Genomic DNA, 21,237 nt, shown 5'->3' with positions numbered 1-21,237 from the left:
CTTATGCACATCCTCTTGTATGCTTTAAATCATCTCTGGATTACTTATAATACCTAATACAATGTAAATGGTATGTAAATAGTTATACTATATATTTTTATATTTGCTTTATTTATTTATTTATTTATTATTTACTTATTCATGCATGCATGCATGCATAAATATTTTTGGTCCTTGGGTGGTTGAATCTTTGCCAAACCTGCAGATAGAAAGAGCCACCTATATTTGATTTTTTTATTCGAACTCAGCCCACCAATCTTTTATTAAAGCAGCATTGTTCACTGGCCTGATAAAACAATCCTAGTTTCTTATAAATAAATACTGGTAAAAACTTAAGAAGAAGATTGGCACCTGTCATTTATTTTCTGTCCTCCTCTGTGCCGGGAGAAGACTATTGCCAGCAGCCGACATGGTTCGAGGGGCTTGAGGTCACAGGAACCGCAGCTCCTTGGGGTGACAGGCATCCTGTTGCACTCTCTTTGTCACTTCTCTTCCTCTGGGTGATGGAGATGCAAAGGATTACTCAAAGCCCATTTCTTCTGAGCAGTGAGAAACCCCAAAGTGGTTAATTCCCTTCCTCCTTGGGAAATTAACCCTGAACTGGGATTCTGTCTCAGTATTTATTCTCCAGGCCAGAAAGTTATAGAAAAGGAATGTAGGTGGAGTTATGGCTAAGTATAGTTTAGCAATAGAAGCTGGTAATATCAGTGAAATAACAAAGTAACATTCCATAATGCAATTTGCAAAAGGTTAAGTTGATCTACCAGCAAAAGTTTGTTCTTAGCAGATACTGTCTATTCCCACAGCAGTTTCCTCAGTATTTTTACACAACAATAAAGCAACTTCAGGTTAACCTGCTCCAAGGGCATTTGTCCTTGAGCCCACAACTTTGCTATGTTATAATTCTTTATCTACAACAGAGACTTTAGCCTGGGGAAAGTTTCCTATCTTTTGCAAGCTTAACATTTCTATATGTAATTTTTAAAAGTTAGGCTAAACCTAAAACTACAGGGCTTTGGAAACTAAGCCCTGTAAAATACATCTGCTTTATGAATGTTAGTATACTCCACGGTGTCCCTCACTGGTAGGTTCCCCTCCCCTCTGGGGTCAGACAGGCCTCCTTCATCTCTGCTTAGTCACAGCATCTGACCTCAGTTCTCTTGAGGTCTAACCAAGGACATCGGAGGTGAGGAGGGACATGCCGGCTATAAAGAATGACAGCTATCACAGGACCAAGGACAGGCTGAAGGTTTGGGGAGCCAGCACAGGTGAGGTTGTGGAGGGGCTCTGTCACCATGCAGAGCTGGCTGTGTTAATGGGAAGTCCCCAGAGGAGGCAAAGCTCCTCAAGCAAGACAGTCTGGGAGAAAGACAGATCACTTGAAAAATACAGCTATGGGTGTTTCCATTTCTTAAGCTGGAAGTAGGATACATGATGTTTTTGCTTTTGTTTTATTAAAACACTGTTTTTCAACAGTTTTAATTTTACAGAAAAATTGAGCAGAAAGTACAGTGTTCCCATATACTGTCCCCTCACCCCCACCAACACATATACACAATTCTCTTATTATTAAAATTTTGCATTAGTGTGATATTAGTTTCAACTGATGGACCAGTATTAATATATTTTCGTTAACTACAGTCCAAAGTTTACCTTAGGGTTCACTCTTGGCATTGTACGTTCTACAAGTTTTGACAAATATATGATGACATGTGTTTACCATGGCAGTGTCATGCAGAATAGTTTCACTGCCCTAAGCATCTCCTGTGCCCCCTCCTTTTCAATTCTCTGTTCTCCCGAGCACCCCATGGCAAACACTGATCTTTTCCCTCTGTTTTTTCTTATTTTCTGTATTCTTGATGGTACTGAAAGCTGGGGGCCTTGCCAACTAGGGAGAGACTACACCCTCCCAGGGCGAGTCAACTCTTTGAGGTAGCAAAGGGCTCCCCTGTGAGCGTATCCTACATATGCAAACCAGCAATCCAGAGCCATACTGCAGCCACCTCCTGTCTGGCTCTTACCCCCAGGAGGCAGTATTGCTCTGCACTAGAGCCATTCCAGGGCCAGGTACCCACAACGAGAGACAGTCCCTTGCCCCAGACATCACTGAAATGATTCAAACTTGTCAGTCCTAAACCTGCGTACCCTGCCTTGCCTCCCCATGGAAACCACAGTAAAGGCTCCTGCTCAGGCTCCCCCCTTGCTCCTGCCTCCTGATCAGCCCTGGTGCTTTCCTGTGGCATGGCACGACCCCTTCTCTTGGGAACTATGAGTAACAAACAGTCTTTTCCATGGCAGTTCTTTCCTGATCTGTTCACCTCATCATACCTGAATAATAATAATGCCTACATTTTAAAACAACGTGGTTAAAGAAAAAATACATGGAAATACTTTTCCGAAGCAGATAGTCCTGAGAAGATGGTGGCAGTGGAAGCGTCGTTTTTGGATCTTCTCAAACCCGCAAAACAACATTTATGGCACAGCTAGGTGTCAGAATGAGGCCTAGGTCCCAAGGTATGAGCAGTTGGAGACAAAACATTAGCCAGCTGCGAGGCTTAGTCCACTTTCTGTTGCTTATCACAAAATACCTGAAACTGGGTAATTTATGAAGACGTGAAAATTTACTTCTTACGGTTTTGAAGGTTGGGAAGTTCAAGGTCAAGAGGCGCATCTGATGAGAGCCTTTTGCCAACTGGGGACTCTCTGCAGAGTCCTGTGGTGATGCAGGATGTCACATGGCGAGAGGGCAAGAGCATGTTCATGTGCTCTCCTTATAAAGTCACCAGTCCATTCCCATGGTAACCCATGGTAACCCATTGATCCACTAACCCATCAATCCATGAATGGATTAATCCACTCATGAGGGCACAGCCCTCGTGATCCAATCTCCTCCTAAAGGTCCCACCTTTCAAATACCATGGTTGGATTTCCCACCCTCTTAATACTGTTACAGTGGGGATTAAGTTTCCACATGAGGTTTGGGAGGGACATTCAAACTATAGCAGCCTGTACAGCATCAATGTCTATACAGGAAGAAACAGAGGAAGACATAGGGCATCTGGTGGACTGGAGAAGAGAACCCCCAATAGCTGCTGGCAGTCAGGGGGGCAGTTTGAGAAGAGCAGCTGGAACTGGTGAGTCCTGACAGGGCTGGAACACTCCAGCTCCAGTGCACAGTGACAGACCCTCCAGGACAGGCTGCCATTCTGGAGAGACTACAGAGAAGGGAAGCGAAATTGAGCCAGTAAGGATAATAAAGAGAAATGACAGAGAAGGGGAGGGAAATCGAGCCAGGAAATTTCAGAAGGCAAGCTGCCATGTCTTTTAATACTATATGAAAACAATAGAAGAGGAAACGCTGTGAGGTTCAAAATGCTACTGTGAAACATGCTTTCTTCTAGAAAAAAGCTTGGGAGACAATTTTCGCATGAGTAACAAAAAAGGAACGAGGTCATAATGATATTTAAAAAAAAAAAAAAAAGTGTGTTCCTCCTGAGACACCATAATTGGCTTTCCCAAGAGGATCTAATGGGACCCAGCTGCCAAATAGCAGAAATGACAGAGGGACATGCTGAACAGTACCAGGAGTGTGCAATCAGTAAAACCCAAACCTTGGGAAAGTCTGCAAATCAACAGATCAATCATAAGGAAAGGAAATGGAGGAGGAAGCTGTAGATTACAAGATATTTAAAAGATACAATTTTTTTTTTTTAATAGGGAAGACTAAACTCTGGTGTATAAAGATGCCCCATTTGGTTAAAGAAAACATTACAAACAAGTTACTGTAAATCTCCAGATGGTGGTTCCTTTTGGAGAGAAGGAGGGAGATGCACTTGGGATGAGTTGACGAGTAGAGGTCTAGTGTTTACCATTTCATAATTTACTAACCTATGCAAGCTAAGCTCGTGCATTTGCTTTGTATAATTTTAAGCACCTGTTTACTTTTAAATTAAACAACTTTTAAAGGGATGAAAAAATTATAAAACAAGGAGCAAATGAAAGTTTAAAGGGCTGTACAACATTGTGTCTACAATTAAAAATACTGCGTTGCACAATTAAAAATTTGTGAAGAGGACAGATCTCATTTTAAGTCTTCTTGGCACAATAAAAAAAATAAATTAATTAAAAAAAAAAACTAAATAGCCATAATACCCAAGTGAAATCCTTTGAAATGAACTTTTAAGTACCATGCGTGAAGTCTATTGTTGAGCCTTTCTTAAGAGGAATGATCCCAAAGGTTAGTTTCCTTTCAGGTAAAGGCTGAAACCCCAAGCACTGCATTGTAGTATTAATTCTTGTTTTTATTCCAAAACTTCCCGTTTTGGTTAGAACACAGTGTTATAACACCAAGGTCAAGGGTTCAGATTCCCATACCAACCAGCCACCAAAAAAAAAGAAATAAAATAAACCCAAAAAGCAAGCAAACAAAAAACACTTACTTCCCTTTGCATATGTCCAGGATATCAGATACTACTTAATGAATTCAATACACAAATGCACAGGGGTAGCTTGTACTACATTTGATTTTGTACTTCAGTTTACAGATCTGTGTTTAATTCTTTTTTTTTATTGAAAGCTTTCATTGTAAATAAAAATATTTCCTACAATTTTCCATTCAAATTTTATTCAGATTCCTTCAACAGTGTTGTTAAAAAAAAAAATGTGGCTGGAGGGGTTACTGGGGATTAAAAGAGGCTTAATGGACATAACTAGATATGAAACATGGTCCTGGATTGGATATTAGTTTTGACAGACCACCCATAAGGACATTCTTTAGTCAACTGGAGGAATTTGAATATAGTCAGAATATTTGATGAGCGGAGAGTTTACAAAATGGAAAGGTAAGAATCATTGAAGAAAAGTAGGTTATGAAACAATGTAACCTCATTATGGTTTTTAAAAAGTATATGAATGATTATATCCACACTTATTGCACATAATAAGAAATCTGGAAATATATGTACTAAGGCAAGTGGTTTTCAAAGCATGGTCCCCGGACCAGCAAGCACCATCAGCATCACCTGAGAACTGGCTAGGAATGCAAATTCTCAGGCCCCACCCTAGATTAGGATCTCCGCGTGGAAGGCCCAGTGATGTGTGTTCTAACCAGTCTGATACTCGCTCAACTTTGAGAACCACTTCACTAAGATGTTAATAGTGATCACAGGGTGGTGGAATGTATTTTTTGCATTTTGCTTATCTGAATTAACTAATTTTGTGGAATGTACATGTTTAATTCTGTACTAATAGAAGATTACTTAAAAATTAATAAGTTTTTCATGGCATCCCATAAATTTTGATTTGTATGTTTTCATTTTCATTCAGTTTAAAATACTTGCAAATTTCCCTTTTTCTTCTTTATTTAGACGTGTGTTATTTAGTTTCCAAATATGGTGATTTTCTACAGATCTTTCTGTTATTTTTAATTTAATTCCATGGTGGGCAGGAAATGTAATTTGTATGACATGAAGCTTTGAAAATAATGATTTGTTTTATGTCCCAGAATATGACCTATTTTGGTAAGTGTTTTATATGAAAAATGTATTCTGTTCTGCTGCATAGAGTATTTGATATATGTCATTAGATCATGATTGTTGATAGTATTATTCAAATCTTAATTTCTGCCTACTTGTTCTATCAGTTATTGAAAGAGGGGTATTAAAATCTCTGTTTTTCCATCATGTATTTTGAAATTCTGTTATTAAATATATAAATATTTAGGATTGTTATGTCCTTTTACTAATCGACTCACTTATAAGGAGTTATAATTTTTTATCCCTAGTAATATTTTTTATTCTGAAATCTACTTTAACACTAATATAGCCACTTCAATTTTTTTAATATTAGTATTAATGTTAACATGGAATACCTTTTGTCACCCTTTTTCATTTAACCTATTTGTGTCTTTATATTAGCAGTGTTTATTGTAGGCAGCATATAGTTCTTGCTTTTTTTTTTTTTTTTTTTTTGTCGTTTTTTTCGTGACCGGCACTCAGCCAGTGAGTGCACCAGTCAGTCCTATATAGGATCCGAACCCACGGCGGGAGCGTCGCCGCGCTCCCAGCGCAGCACTCTACCAAGTGCGCCACGGGCTCGGCCCTAGTTCTTGCTTTTTTTATGCAGTCTAACAATCCTTGCCTTTTGATTGGAGGGTGGTTAGACCATTTACATTTAATGTGATTATTGATATAATTTAAACTGGACATCTTGCTATTTGTTTTCTTTTTGTCTGTCTATCCTTTGTTGTCTTTTTCTGCCTTTTGATTAATTATGACATTTTGATGATTCCATTTTATCTGCTTTGTCTGCTTATTAGCCACAGCTCTTTGATTTGTCATTTTAGTGGTTGCTTCAAGGTTTATAGTGCACATCCTTAATTTATCCCAGCCTGCCTTCAGGTGATATTATACCACTTCACATGTAGCATAAGAACTTATGTAGTATACCTCCACTTTCCTCTCCTGACCTTTTTGCTATTATTGTCATACATGTTGCTTTTACGTAAATCCACACTACATTGTTATTTTTGTGTTCCAGTCAGTTATGTTTTATTGACATTTATATGATAAAAACCATCTTTAAAACTTCATATGTACTTACCCATGTCGTTACCATGTCTGATGCTCTTTGTTCCTTTGCGTAGGCACAGAATTCCATCTGGCACCATTTTCTTTCTGTTTGAAAATAACATTTCTTGTTATGTGGATCTCATAGTGACAAATTCTGTTAGCTTTAGTATATCTAAAAAAAAGTCTTTATTTTGCCTTCATTCTTAAAAGACATTTTTGCTGGGTGTAGAATCCTAAGATGAGTTTTTTTTTTTTTTTCTTCATTTCAGTATGAAAAAGCTTGCTCCACCGCATTCGCATTTGCATTGTTCCCGACAAGGAACCTGCTATCATTCATCTCTGTCCTTGTTGCTCTGTACATATGCGTCTTGTTTCTCTGACTGATTTTGAGATTTTTTGAGCAATTTGATTATGATGTGCCTCTGTGAAGTTTTCTTCGTGGTGCTTTAGCTTGGGGTTTGCTGAGCTCCTTTTAGCTGTAGGTTTATAATTTAAATAAAATTTGGAAAAAGTCAGGCATTATTTCTTCTAATACTTTTCTCTCCTTTTGCCCTCCCTTGCCATCTCCTCTCCTTAGGGGAGCTCCAGTTACAGGTATTGGAGCCTCTGTTAGTCAGTTCAAAGTATTTCTACAGTTCTCAGATGCTCTATTAATTTTATGTTAGTGTTTCGTTTTGGATTGTTTCTATTGTTAGGTCTTCAGCTTTATTAATATTTTCCTTGGCAATGTCTGATCTGCTGTTAACTTCATCCAGTATGTTTTTTATCTTATACCATGTAGTTTACACTCTAGAAGTTTAGTTTGGGTGTTTTTTCTATCACTTTTTGAACATATGGAATACAGTTATAATAATTGTTTTCATGTTCTTTGCTAATTCTGTCATCTGTGTAAGTTTTAGGTCAGTTTTGATTGGTTTTTGGTCTCATTATGGGTCATATTTTCCTGCTTCTTTTTGTACCTCGTTATTTTTTTATTTGATGCCAGACATTGTGAACTTTATCTTGTTGAATGCTTTTGTATTTCTACAAATTTTATTGAGTTTGTTCTGGGATGCAGTTATTTGGAAACGGTTTGGTCCTTTTAGATTTGGCTTTTAAAATGTGTCAGGTGAGACACTGTAGTGCACAGTCGGGGGCTAATTCTTCGTGACTACTAAGTGTGACTCATCGGTACTCTACCGATGCCCCATGAATCATGAGGTTTTCCAGTGTGGCTGGTGGAAATAGTTACAGTATTCCTGGCCTCTGTGAGCATCAGGCACTGTTACCTCTAATACTTTCATGTGTTTTTTCCCAACCTTGACTTCTTTCTGTAGAGTCAATGGCAGACCCTTTGCAGCTCTTCTATGTTCTTTGAGTACCTCTCTATGCTCTGGTACTTTGTCCTTTGACCTCTCAGCTCCACCTCTTCAACTCATGGATTTTGCCAGGTTCCACCGATGTTCCTCCTCCTACACCATTGCCTGGAACTTGCTCGAGGTGGCATGCTGGGGCCGTCGTAGGGATCACATTTTTATTTTCCTGTCTCTTGGAGATCACTGTTTCTTATTGCCTGATGACCTGTATCATCAGGTCTGTTGTGTTAGGTATTTTCTCCATTTTCTTTTGGTTGTTTCACATAGGAAAATTAATCTAGTGCCTTTTATTCTATTTTGACCAGAAGTAGAAATTGCTAAAAAGTAATAGATTTTCAAAAAGAAAGCCACACTTAACATATCTTTTAAATACAAGCAAATGTGAAATTAGTAAAATAATGTAATGTAAAAAATTATATTCAAACAAATTATTACAAACAAAAGATTTAGTTATTTTTTTTTTCTAGGAGTCAGCCTATAGAAAGACAGATCTGTTGCAATGAACTCAAAATATTGGATGATTTTCTATAATAAATATTTTATCTGATTTCTACATATGTTATAGTTGATGACGACATTTTTTGTTGTATGCAGTTTGATGTTTTAAACAAGAAGAAAGCTGAATTTCTGTTGAGTCCTTTAGCTTCGAAGGGAAGCACATTATGTTGCAGGAAAAGCACAAGTTGAGAGTCAGCTGTATTTGTTGTCAAACTTAAGCTCTGTGATATTGGACAACTTCAATAAGCTCTATGAGCTTAGCTTACTTCATGTGTAAAGTGACCACGTTATTGTGACTACTAAATGGAAATGTGTAAAGCACCTACCTAGCGCCTGGCACACAGTAGGTGCTCAAGAGGTGTTAGTCCATTCACTGCCCCTTGTCTTATATCAAGTAACTGACTCTCTTAATAAGACCCTTTCCAAAACACCTCAAACATTCCAGTTGCCTACAAGCCCCACCTAAAATGTCACTCACCAAAATAATAGGGGGGAAAAGGATATTTAGAGAAAGAACAGCTTGGAGGATAGTGATTTATCTTGCCTTGCCTTTGATACATCAGCATTAAAGCATTTCTTCTCACCTCAAAGTACTACAGTGCGGAGTACACATTCCAAAAGAGGGAAAGTAGCCTTAACAAGGGATTGGAGGCAAATGGGATCATAGGATATAAGGAGCCTGACCGAAATGTAGGCAAGCAGGAAAAGATGGGCTCGAGGGCTGTGTTGAAACCAAACCGTGGAAGATAGGTGTGTTATGGGCTGAGTGGTGTTTCCCCCCAGAATTTGTATGTCAAAGCCCTAACCCCCAGAACCAGTACAGAATGTGGCTGCATTTGGAGGTAGGGTCTTTAAAGAGGTGATTAAGTTAAAAATAGGGTTGTTAGGGTTGGCCCACATCCAGTCTAATTGGTGTTTTTATGAGGCCATTTGGACACACAAGGAGACACCAGGGATGTACACAGACAGAGGAAAGGTCATGTAAGGATGCAGCGAGGAGGCGACCATCTGCCAGCCACGGAGAGAGGCCTCAGGAGGACCCGAAGCTGCCGCCACGTTGAGCCTCCAGAACTGTGAGGAAGCACATGTCCTTGTTGAGGCCACTCTGTCTGTGCTACCTTGTCATGGCAGCCAGAGCAAACGCACGCAGTAGGCCTTCACACCGCAGCCAGTGAAGCTCCTCGACGCCGTCAGCACGTTCATGCTCACGTCCTGCTGACTGGGAGTGAGATGTCCAGAAGATCGTTCATTTTAACCAGATTCCTTACCAGTCAGGCCCTGCGGGCGTGTGGTGTGCTCGGGAGACCCGCAGCACGGGCTTCAGTGGGGACAGAGCTGTGGTCCGGCTGAGGGTGGGGCTGGGGTTAGAGAGAGAGTACAAATGTGACCCTCTAGTGATCTGTGGCGGGAACGAGAGACGATGGTGTTTCTGTTGCCTTTTGACTCACTTGGGACTTGCTTCTGTCCTGCTTTGGTGGCCTGGTGGCCCGGCGCCATTCACACTGCTCCCCGCAGCTGCCCCTAGACGTCAGGGTTTGGCGCTTGACCCCAGTCAGCAGCGAGCTCTTTTTCTTCTTGCTGCTCCCAGCTCATGCGTTTATTGTGGGTCCGGTCCTCCGAGTGCAAGACCTTCTCCCTCCTCCCTGCAGATCCACTCTGGCAGTGAATGGACAGGTTGTCACCGGCCATGCTCTCCCGCCTGGGCTAGTGGGTTGTGACATGATCGGTACCTGGTAGCATCATTGCTCTTGAGCTCTGCTGAATGGGCTGACTCATTGAGGCCAATCTTACGTTCCCAGGGCTACATGCTACAAAAGCACATGCTCACTTGGCTCAAATTGGTACTTGTATTTGCTGCTTTCCACAGAAATGCCAAAAACAGAGGAGGAATGTTTAAAAACAATTCATAAAATTGGCAGCTGCATCGCCAAAATGTAGTCAATTTGTCCAGGGTAGTCTGGAGAAGTTGAGGCGGGTTCTATGGCGGTACTGGCAGGGGTGGGAGATCTCAGCGATCGTCCCCTGTGACAGCCTGGAAGCCACAAGAGCACAGGGCACAGCTCATGGGTAGGAGAGGCTCTTCCCAGCCCGGGGATCCCACGAGACCTCTCCTGTTAACTCTCCCATACAACTGTGAAGAGACTTCAAAAAGCTCATGGAAAGATTTGTATTAGCTTTTAATTCAACTTTTCCATGAACTTTTTGAAGTACCCTTGTATTTCGGACCTTCTCCACGCTCCTCTGCCCTCCGATCTTACAGGGGAACCGAAGGCAGCAAACAGGAACTTTGTTATCTTCCCAGCACGGAGACGTCAGCCTCCTTCCATCTGCCACCAGCCTGCCTCTTCTCGTGCACAACAAAAGAGCGGTTCTTTCTGTTTCAAGCCAGGGCCCTGGGTTTTAGAGCTGTCCTCTCACATCATCTAGGTCTCTTGGGACATCGGTTATCCCCTTATTCATTTTTCAGTCCCTCCCCTGCTTAAGTGCATGCAGGTTGTTCTGATTAAAGACAAGCCCGTGGGTAATGCCCTCATTCGTTCCTCTCCCCATCCACCTCCTTTCTGTGCCTCTTGCTTCAATGTTCTTGATACAGTCTTCACTGTTCCCCCAGACTTTCAGCCCCATCACTGAACCCAACGGCCAGCAGATACGCTAGTTCTCAACTTGCTTGACCTTTTGACAGTTGTGAATATCCTTCCTTCTGGAAACAGTGTCTTCCCTGGGCTCCCCGACGTTTTCCTTCTGTCCTCCGCTCCCCCTGGCTGTTGCATGGTGCAGGCGTTGGTCAGTGCCCATGCGGTCGTTCTCTGGACCACACACAGACCGTCTTGTCCCCCACAGAGTCAGGGAGGCTGCGACTTCTACATGTGAGATCTGCCCAGACCTCTCCTCTGAGCTCCAGATGAATGTATCCCATCATTTTTACACTGTCTCTTCCTGGGTGACCCAAGGGCACCCCATGAAGTGCAAGGGCACCATCTAGCTAGAACCCGTCAGTCCTGGTCATCCTCCAGCACTGCATGTGTCTGGGAATGGCACCAGCATCATCCCAATGCCTGTGGCAGAAATGTTAGCATTATTCTGGCCGTTGTCTGCTCCCTTGGCCATCACGTCCAGTCCATCAGTAAATGCCATTGGTTTTTACCTCTTAAATTTTTCTTAAGCCCACCCACTTTCCTCAACTCTGCTTCTGCCCTCCTAGTCCAAAATGCTGTCCTGTCTTGCCTGGTCAGTTGCAACAGGTCAACCTGCATCCATTCTGGCCCCTCTATCCTGTTCTCACGCTGCCGGACTAATCTTTTAAAAATGCAAATCTAATTGTGTCTGCCCCATGGGTGAAATTTTTCCTGTAGCTTTTAGGATAAGGCCAGAGCATGTTAATGTGGCCTCGGTGGGGTTGGGCCCCTTCCCAACCCGTAAGCCTCGTGCAGCCGTGTCGATCTTGCCCCCCGGGCGGCTGGATGAGGGTCTTTACTGCCTGTCTTTGCTTGCTCTTCTCACGTCTCTCCCCTTCAGGTCTCAGCACAGTGTCATTTTCAGGGAAGCCCCCCCCACCCATGAGTGGTCTTCAAAAAGTTCATGGAAAGTTTCACATTATCTTTCAACTCTATTTTTCCGTGAACTTTTGGAAGTACCTTCATGTGTACATGTTTATATATACATGTATATATATTTTTTTAATTTCCTGTATATTATGGTGTTTTGACATCTTAGAAAGCCTTTCTGCCTGGGGAGAAATGCCTCTGCCAGGGCTAGCCAGTTCTTAGAGACAGCAGGGCCCAGCCGGGAATGTGCTTTTTATTTGCAAACTAACCAATCCAGAGCCAGGCCTCCTGTAGCTGGCCTGTACCCCACCCCACCCCCAAAAGGCAATATTCCTCTGCCTGAATCATCCCAGGGCTGGGTACCAGGCAACTGGAGACCACCCCTATAGCTTGGAGCTTGCTGGAATTATTCAAACTAGCCAACCCTAAACTGTTCACCCAGCCCTGCCTTTCCCATAGAAATCCCAGTAAAAGCCATAGCCTTGGCCTGGGCTCCTCCCTTACCTCCCCTTGCTCCTGCCCCTTCTGCCTCCTGACCACCCTGTGCTTCCCCATGTGGCCTTGTGTGGTGTGCTGTCTCCTGTCTCTAGGTCTGGGAGTGTGATAAACCTTGTCTTCCTGAGCCGCTCCTCTGCCTCCTCTTGTGGCTGCACCTGGCCGACCGTCACATAGAAGAACACAGAACACCATGACTAGGTCACACTCCCCATCCCAGACAGAGTCCTCGGGGGCTCTAGTTCACTGCACTTGTCTCTGGTATGTCTTTACTTTTGTTGGGAAGTACTTTTCTTGACTCTTGTCTGTCTTCCTCGCTAGACTGTAAGCTCCATGAACCACAGACCGTGATTGTTTTCTCCTCTTTGTATTCCCAGAGCCCAGCATAGGGACACAGTAAGTAATGTTTTGTTGAACAGATGAGTGAGTTTGAAGAACAGGGTTTGAGTTCCAACTTTGGGCAGCTATTTTCTGAATCTCTTTCTCATCACTACCAGTTGGAGATGCTTCTGTACCTTTCTGTCTTTTGAGATTCTTGGGAGGAAAGTAATATATCTCACAAGTGGTCCTTGCTGTTTTGAATGATTCTCTCCCATTTTAGGGTTGAGGTTTATGAGCATGACAGTGGAGATGATCGATTAATGCCATTTTTTCTCTTACAGGAAAAATGGGGATGAGGAATACAGAAATAAAGATTTTATTATAGAATCTTATTTATTTCAAAAAGGTGATGGGGGAAAATTAAGCTGAATGAGTAGAAATTTAAAATTTCTAGTTTTTCATTACGAGAATTCTGAGTGCTCATTTAAGGTAATTTGGATAACATTGAAAGGCAGAAGAAAAGAAGAAATCACCCAACATCCAACCCCCAAAGAAATTTTCCCATATTCTTAAATATTCATCAAGAACATAATTTTTAATGCCTCCATGGCAATGTGTCATGTGGATGTACATTATTTTATTTAATTATTTATTTTATTTAGGATATTGTAACAATTTTCACTATTATAAAAATGTTGCAAGTAGTATTCTTTGTATATAAATCTTTGTGTGCATAAATACATAATTTACAAAACTAAATTACAAAAGTAAAATTTACAAAAAGAAGACTGGATGAAAGGACATGTGTAATAATACTTTCTAGGCTTTAGGTCATTTTTCCCTAATATGTCTCCATTAAACTTGTACCAGTTCATACAACCATCCGTAGAGTGAGACGGTGTTGCATCCCTGCTCCTTGGCCTACTTTGGGTATCATACAAATGTGCATGTGTATATATTCAGGCATATCTAGATGCAAATTAAATGGGCAGTCGTGGTATTTCATTGTTTTAGTGTACAGTTCCGGTGCAAATTACTCCAGAACTTCAACATTTTCCTGTTAGCCATTGGCATGTTTTCTTTATGAATTACTTGTGGTTCTTTGCATAGTTTTCTGCAGGGTACTTTCTCTTGTTCGTATTTACTTATAAAACCCTCTTGATCTTAAGCACATTAACCTTATTTTTGTCACATGTGCAAATATGAGCTTCCATAGAACCCTTTCCAAATGACCAAAAGTTCAAGGGGAGTTTAAAGAAAAGAACATGTCCATAGGATTACAAAAGGAAAAAATAGAAAACAACGTGTGAAATGGGATAATATCATTAACTTATGCTTTATTAATATGGGCAGCTCCTTTGTCTCTTATTTGGGAATTTCGCTGTTCATACTGTGGTCAGGAGTGTGCAGGTGAACAGAGTCTGGACTTTGAAGTTGGACGGACCTGTTTTCAGTTCTAGCTCTGCCAATCTCTAACTAAGGGACCTGGGACAAATGATTTAGCCTCTGGCAAGTCTCGGATTTCTCTCCTGGGTAACAGGAATCCTCTGGCTTGCTTTGAGAGGTAAATAGCTCCCAGGTAGTGTGTGGTGCAGAGGTGTATTCTACGCTTATCCTTTCCCTTTCCATATCCCTCGTAGCTGTGCTATTCTGTATATACTTGCACAGGTTTGTGTTTCATTTCAGTAAGGAGCATGCATATTTCACTCACCTGGTAGCCAGATATGTGATCGTGCAGTAATATTTTCTGAATAGGTAAATATGGTAAAATATAAATGAGAGTAGAAAAATTCTTAGTCACCTGTTAACTATTTACCCGATTCTAGGACAGGTATTCATTTTCAAGTCAGGGATAGTATTAGCAAATAAGGACCTGTTGTATAAAAGTAGTTTACAATGTAAGATATGGCATTCTGGAGAAAAAGAGAAACAGATGGCCCCAAATACTCAGAAATATTTTCATTTTAAACAGCTTCCAATAAAGTCTCAAATACTCTTTTATTGAGAACTCATGTCTCAATCTGTTTTGTTTTGTTTTTTTCTTTCCCCTTTTAGGTGTGGCTGGATCTCTTAAAACCTATTGTGAAACAGATTAGAAGTAAGTATATGCCCTGTGTTTAACAGGAATGTGAAATGTAAAGCTGGTCATTTCCACATCCAGACATCTTTTGCCTTGTGGCATGAAGCATTAGGGATACAAATTCTTTTTGTGCCCCTTGGTTGCTTTTCATCATCCACTAATCCACGTACTGTTAAAATGTCCATCTTCTGCAGTTTTAGTACAGAACAATTTGGTGATCACAACCTTGCTTACAGAATCAGATATCATTTGATTAACAATTAAAGCCTGCTGTTAAGGCTCAGAATAATTGAGTATGTCTATGCTGCTGTTTCTTGCTGTCACTTTTGAAGGGACAAGGTGGAGCCATTTATTCGTAAAATTGATTCTGGTTTTTCTGTCTTCCGTCTGCAAAGCCTGTGAAATCAGAATGCGACTGTCGTTTGGAAGAAAATGTGCCCCGAAGAGAGAGAGAGCGAGAGTGAGTGAGTGAGTGAGTGAGTGAGTGAGTGTGTGTGTGTGTGTGTGTGTGTGTGTGTGTGTGTGTGTGTGTGTGTGTGGTATGTGTGGTGTGTGCGGGAGATGTGGGATGTGTGTGTGGTGTATGTGTGTATACGTGTGTGTGTGTGTGTGTGTGTGTGTGTGTGTGGTATGTGTGGTGTGTGCGGGAGATGTGGGATGTGTGTGTGGTGTATGTGTGTATACGTGTGTGTGTGTGTGTGTGTGTGTGCGGGAGATGTGGGATGTGTGTGTGGTGTATGTGTGTATACGTGTGTGTGGTGTGTGTGGTGTTGAGTGTATGAATGTATCTGAACAGTCAGCAGGCAGAGCTGCAGGGAGTCTGGCGTGCATTTGGACTTCATGTTGGAAAGAAAAGACTTAAGAGGGTGCAGGAGAGGAACAGGGAAGAAAACACTTGCTTTTTCTCTCCCTTCTCATTGCACCTCAGTACTTTGGGGTAAAATTCAGGGTCAAACTGTGTTCTCAAGTCATCCCAAATAGTCCCTCACTGCAGCCAGAGACTGGGCAAAAGTCTGAGGGTGGCAGCAGAACTGCTTCCCTTCAGTGGAGCATGAAGCCCAGATCCCTGTGGGATCACTTTTATGTCTGATTAAGAAACCCCACTGGGTCATTTAGAGCAATTTATGTGGATGTCATAAACGTGCCCCACACAACGTCTGTGTGGCCCTGCTGCAGCTGAAATTGATGTGGATCTTCTGTCATTTAAATTAAGCAATTATTGATGCTGAGAATGAAAACGTTTACCTCGGGGTGACTGGCCGGTGATGACCATGTGAGGATGCGGGGGAGCACATTGCTGCAGCAGCCCCCAGGCCTGGTGGTCGGAGGCAGCACCGAGCCTGGAAGATTGCCGTTGTCCCCACGAGGGTCCACGAGGGGAGCTGCTAGTGGTGGAAGGCATCTCTTCAGAGCATTACCAGATGCAGAGTCTCTCGTCAGGTGTTATCTTTTTGTCTCCGCTCTGTGCTGTGTCTTTGCCCATGTGACAAAGCTGTCGCTGTGCACCGAGGGCTAGCATCTTCCTAGCTTCAGGTTTGCTAAGGATCTGAGCAGCCTCATCTAGTTCTCACTGAGAATTATCATCCTCATTTTGGTCCCGTTATTTTGTGCTCCAGAATTGACAAGCAGCGATTTCTGTTAATTTTTAGGGTTATCAGAGAAAAGAAGCTGAGCCTCTCTTGGCTTCTGCATTTCTATGCCGTGTTTTTTCTCTCTCGATTTTGTATATATATTGCTGCCATCTTTACCTTATGATATACTTGTTTTTCTCTAAACATGAACGTGTAATCATAGAAGTTGTAATAAAAAATCTTTTTTGTGTGTGATCTTGAAAAGTAAGGCAAAAAGAACTTTCCTGCTTTTATCATACTACTGTTAAAATTTGGATCTCATCATCATACCTTATATTTCATGGGACACAAACTCATTGCTACCATTTCAAATGGCAGAGCCTGTAAGACTGCTCTTATATTGTAACTTGTATATCAAAACAAAAAACTGATCCAGGTCGCAGATTATTATACTGTAATCTGTTCTATTTTAATTCTAAAAGAAAAATTATTCACCTTGAGCATAGTCTCTGTCCTCCCCACCCCTGCTATCTGCTTCCTGCTTTGGTAGGATGGTTTATAAGTCGCTCACAAAGGCTTTGGCTGACAGTGACAGAGGCAGGGCCATGTCTTGTTTGTGTTTTCTCCCCAGAGCCAGGAGAGCCCCTGTGTGCTAGGAACATGTTTTATGAGCACATTAGCAGCTGCACCTCGAAATGTAATAAATTGCATAATAGGGCTGGCCAGTTAGCCCAGTTGGTTAGAGCGTGATGTAGTAACACCAAGGTCAAGGGTTTGGATCCCCATACAAACCAGTCCCCTCCCCCAACCTAAATAAATAAAATTGCATAGCTTGGGTACATTTTCATTATTTCCTCAAATTACCTAAAGCTGATATTAGGATGAAAGCAGCCAATTAGTTACATTTTTGAAGACAAATGACTTTTAAAAAAAAAACTGGATATAATTTAAGTCTACAGAGAAAGTTTAATAACTCAATATAATACCTTTGTCATAATATTTTTTAAAAACAGATATTTGTTTCCCCACAAGATGAAAGTGTGAATTGGTAGCCAAACTTGGCCAGTTGTTAAGTGACTTGGAGTTGGCAGATGCTCTTGGGAGCTTGGAGTGTGTACCCTGTGAAGTCTTTTTCTTTAATAGCATTCGAAACACAAATCAGTAAATGCTTTACTGCTTTTTTCTTCTTCTTTAGGGCCAAAGCATGTTGTCGTTAAGTTTGTGGTGAAATTCTTTCCACCTGACCACACACAACTCCAAGAAGAACTCACAAGGTTAGTGGTTTGGAAACTGGGTATTTTTTGCTACAAGGTACAGAGGAAGAGAGAAATTTAATGTTATAAATTGATTAAACATTTTCATAATATTTACTTGACCAGCACCTGTTTCTATGCTTAACAGTTTAACCGTCCTCTTTCCCAGGTCTGCTCACAAAAATGGGGAGAAAGAAAAGTACCATGTTTTTACTAAAGCCTGGCTCCTTTAAGGCTGTGACATGAAGTGAACTGGCCTTTATAACCTGTTAATGTCATATTGTTCGTCTTATGTCTTATTTTCCATCTTATACCTATCACATCATGAGGTGGTTTGGGAAAGTGAATCTCTTCTGTGAAGCCAGGATATTAATTTATCAGAATTTATCTTTGTTGCCGCCACGGATAGGGGGATGTGATATGAACTGTAGGTCTGTTTCTTTAAAAGTGCAGCCAAGTAGAAGAAGTATGAGCCTTGGGTCAGGCCTGGCTTTGGCCATCAGTCTGGCCACTTGCTGGCTGTGTGTCCAGTCAGTTACTTGTTCTCTCTGTGCCACTGTTAATTCTGCTTTAATGATGACACTATCATGCTTGCTTGGCCAGAGCAAGTGCTTTGAGGATAAGCACTATTTTACATACAGTAGCTGGAATCCAGTAGGGGCACCATTGTGGTTGTCATCACCAGGGTCATCATTGTCACCACCGCCACCATCACCACCACCACCACCACGGCCACCACCACCATCATCATCATCATCATCACTACTCCTAATCATTTTATAGTTTCAGGCAAGACAAATGGTATTCCAAAAGGGAGCAGAGCTAGCAGGAACACAGGGAGATAAATACTCCCGGTTCAGGAGTGCTCTATGAGTCCACCAGTCTCACAGCCACACGCTTCACGTTTGCCTTTTAGGCTATGGCTGTTTATGACCAAAGGCCATCATGTCTTTCTCATCTCTCTCGGTACAGAGCACAGTATCTTGAGTTGCTGGCCATCGTTTAGCAAAAGGATGAAGACGTCTGTTTAGCCAGCAGTATTTATTCAGTGTGCGTCATGTGCAACCATCATTCTAGGCACTGGGAACATAGTGGGGAAAACACAAGTTGTGACTCTCATGGAAACAGACAAAATGATCAAATAAACAAGAAAAATATCAGATCGTGGTAAGAGCTATTTAGGTCATCGAAGTCGGATGATGTGATAGAAAGTGACTGGGTGATGACTTTAGATTGGTGGGTCAGGGTGCCTCTTGAAGTGATGAGGATGTCTCAGTCATTTTCTGAGGAAGAACCTTCCAGAGAGAAGGAGTAGTCGATACAGTGTCCAACGCAGGAACAAACCCTGCACATCCAAATACTTAAAAGAGGGCCAGTAATGTCGAGGGTGACATGCAGTGAGGTGGGAGAGAGACCTGATGATACACAGTGTTGAAAGATCAGCTGCCACATGCCTGCTGGAGGTTGGAAGAATCCAGTGAGGAAAGCAGTCACAGTACCAGGCCAAGATGATGGCAGCACAGAAAGTGGTGGCGGTGGAAATGGAGAAATGTGGCTGCACTTGGAATATGTCCTGGAGGCAGAATTGGAGGTGGAATCTGAGGACAGCAGAGGGGACACTTAGATTTTTAACTTGAGTAACTGGGTGGGTGATGTTGGTGATTACTAAAATGGGAACGGGGTAGAGGAAAAAGTACTGGGGAGGGGTAGGATGTCAAGGGTTTGGTTCTGGCCAGGTTACATTTGAGGTACCTATTGGGCATCATCGCGTGGCTGCCTCAGGAAGACCATTGGGTCCACAAGTGTGGAGTTCCAGAGAGAGACAAAGACTCTTCCCACTGCTTTACATCTTCTGAACAGGGTGCCACTAATTGCCTACCTCCACTTACAATCCTCAAATCAGTGAAGTGGCAGGCAGCCAGGAACTGGCAGAAGCCATCAGCCTACTGGGAACTGTACACAATTGAACAGACCACTTAACAGGAGCACCTTCGTGTGGTGTCTTTACTGGGGCCATGTCTCTCAGTGTCTGGGGCTGGTTTTTCTGTCGTTGGAACGTGCATTGCTCTGAGCTCAGTGTATTGAAATAAATCTAACGGCGAGTCCAGCTGTTGGCCAGCAGGGTGCCTTTTCCTGCTGTGAGTCACTGGGCCTCTTTCCTGCTTAGAAAGTTGGAAGCATAAATCTTTCCTTTCTCCATTGAAAATTCTACATTGCAAATAGTTTTACACCTTTTCAGTTTCTCTAAATCATTCATTGTCTCTAGAAGTTTGGAGTTTTCTACTATTCCAGTCCTTGTTATAAGACTCCATTTATCCTGTTCTCATTAAGCCAAATGTGCCTGGTGCTTTGCTGCTTCTCTGTCCATGCCGATAACTTCCTAAAGTTACACAGGCTCAGCTGGTCCTAGCAGGTTTTGTTTTTGTTGTTTTTGTTTTCTGGCTCCCAGGATGAACTGGTGTCTTAGAAATCTTTTCCAAGAAGAGAATTCTTTTGGCTCAACGTTGAATAAAATTTATCTGAAATTTCTTTTTTTATTTTTCCCATTCTTTTATTGTGATAAAACACTATTATAACATAGGATTGCAGTTTTCAGCGTTTTTAAATGTACATTTGTGTGGAATTCATTACATTCACAATGCTATGCAACTACCCGCCTCCATCTATTTCCAAAACTTTTTTGTCATCCTAAACGTAAACCCTGTATCCAGTAAGCAATAACTCATTATTCCTTCTCCCCCATTTCTGGTAACCTCTAATCTGCTTCTTTTTTTTTTTTTTAATTTTAATTTTATTTTATTTTATTTTTTAAATTTTATTTTGTCGATATACATTGTGGCTGATTATTGCTCCCCATCACCAAAATCTCCCTCCCTTCTCCCTCCCCCCTTCCCCCCCAACAATGTCCTTTCTGTTTGCTTGTCGTATCAACTTCAAATAATTGTGGTTGTTATATCTTCTTCCCCCCCCCCCCCCCCGGTTTGTGTGTGTGTGTGTGTGTGTGTGTGTGTGAATTTATATATTAGTTTTTAGCTCCCACCAACAAGTGAGAACATGTGGTATTTCTCTTTCTGTGCCTGACTTGTTTCACTTAATATCATTCTCTCAAGGTCCATCCATGTTGTTGCAAATGGCAGTATTTCATTCGTTTTTATAGCTGAGTAGTATTCCATTGTGTAGATGTACCACATTTTCCGTATCCACTCATCTGATGATGGGCATTTGGGCTGGTTCCAACTCTTGGCTATTGTAAAGAGTGCTGCGATGAACATTGGGGAACAGGTATACCTTCGACTTGATGATTTCCATTCCTCTGGGTATATTCCCAACAGTGGGATAGCTGGGTCGTATGGTAGATCTATCTGCAATTGTTTGAGGAACCTCCATACCATTTTCCATAGAGGCTGCACCATTTTGCAGTCCCACCAACAATGTATGAGAGTTCCTTTTTCTCCGCAGCCTCGCCAGCATTTATCGTTCATAGTCTTTTGGATTTTAGCCATCCTAACTGGGGTTAGATGGTATCTCAATGTGGTTTTGATTTGCATTT

At 41.8% G+C, this 21,237-nt stretch overlaps 1 protein-coding gene across 5 annotated transcripts in view; it reads left to right on the top strand.

Annotated features, from left to right (window-relative positions):
* FARP1 (FERM, ARH/RhoGEF and pleckstrin domain protein 1) overlaps window positions 1-21,237 on the top strand; it is a 281,479-nt gene that overhangs the window by 177,189 nt on the left and 83,053 nt on the right. For all 5 annotated transcript variants that reach the window (XM_063102933.1, XM_063102932.1, XM_063102931.1 and 2 more), the window contains exons 4-5: window positions 14,839-14,881; window positions 17,630-17,708. In XM_063102933.1, coding sequence (XP_062959003.1) covers window positions 14,839-14,881; window positions 17,630-17,708 — 122 coding nt within the window. The remainder of the gene's footprint in view (window positions 1-14,838; window positions 14,882-17,629; window positions 17,709-21,237) is intronic.

The sequence above is a fragment of the Cynocephalus volans genome, chromosome 7 (assembly GCF_027409185.1).
Source record: "Cynocephalus volans isolate mCynVol1 chromosome 7, mCynVol1.pri, whole genome shotgun sequence".
Lineage (NCBI taxonomy): Eukaryota > Metazoa > Chordata > Mammalia > Dermoptera > Cynocephalidae > Cynocephalus > Cynocephalus volans.
This window is presented reverse-complemented; position numbering and strand designations above follow the sequence as displayed.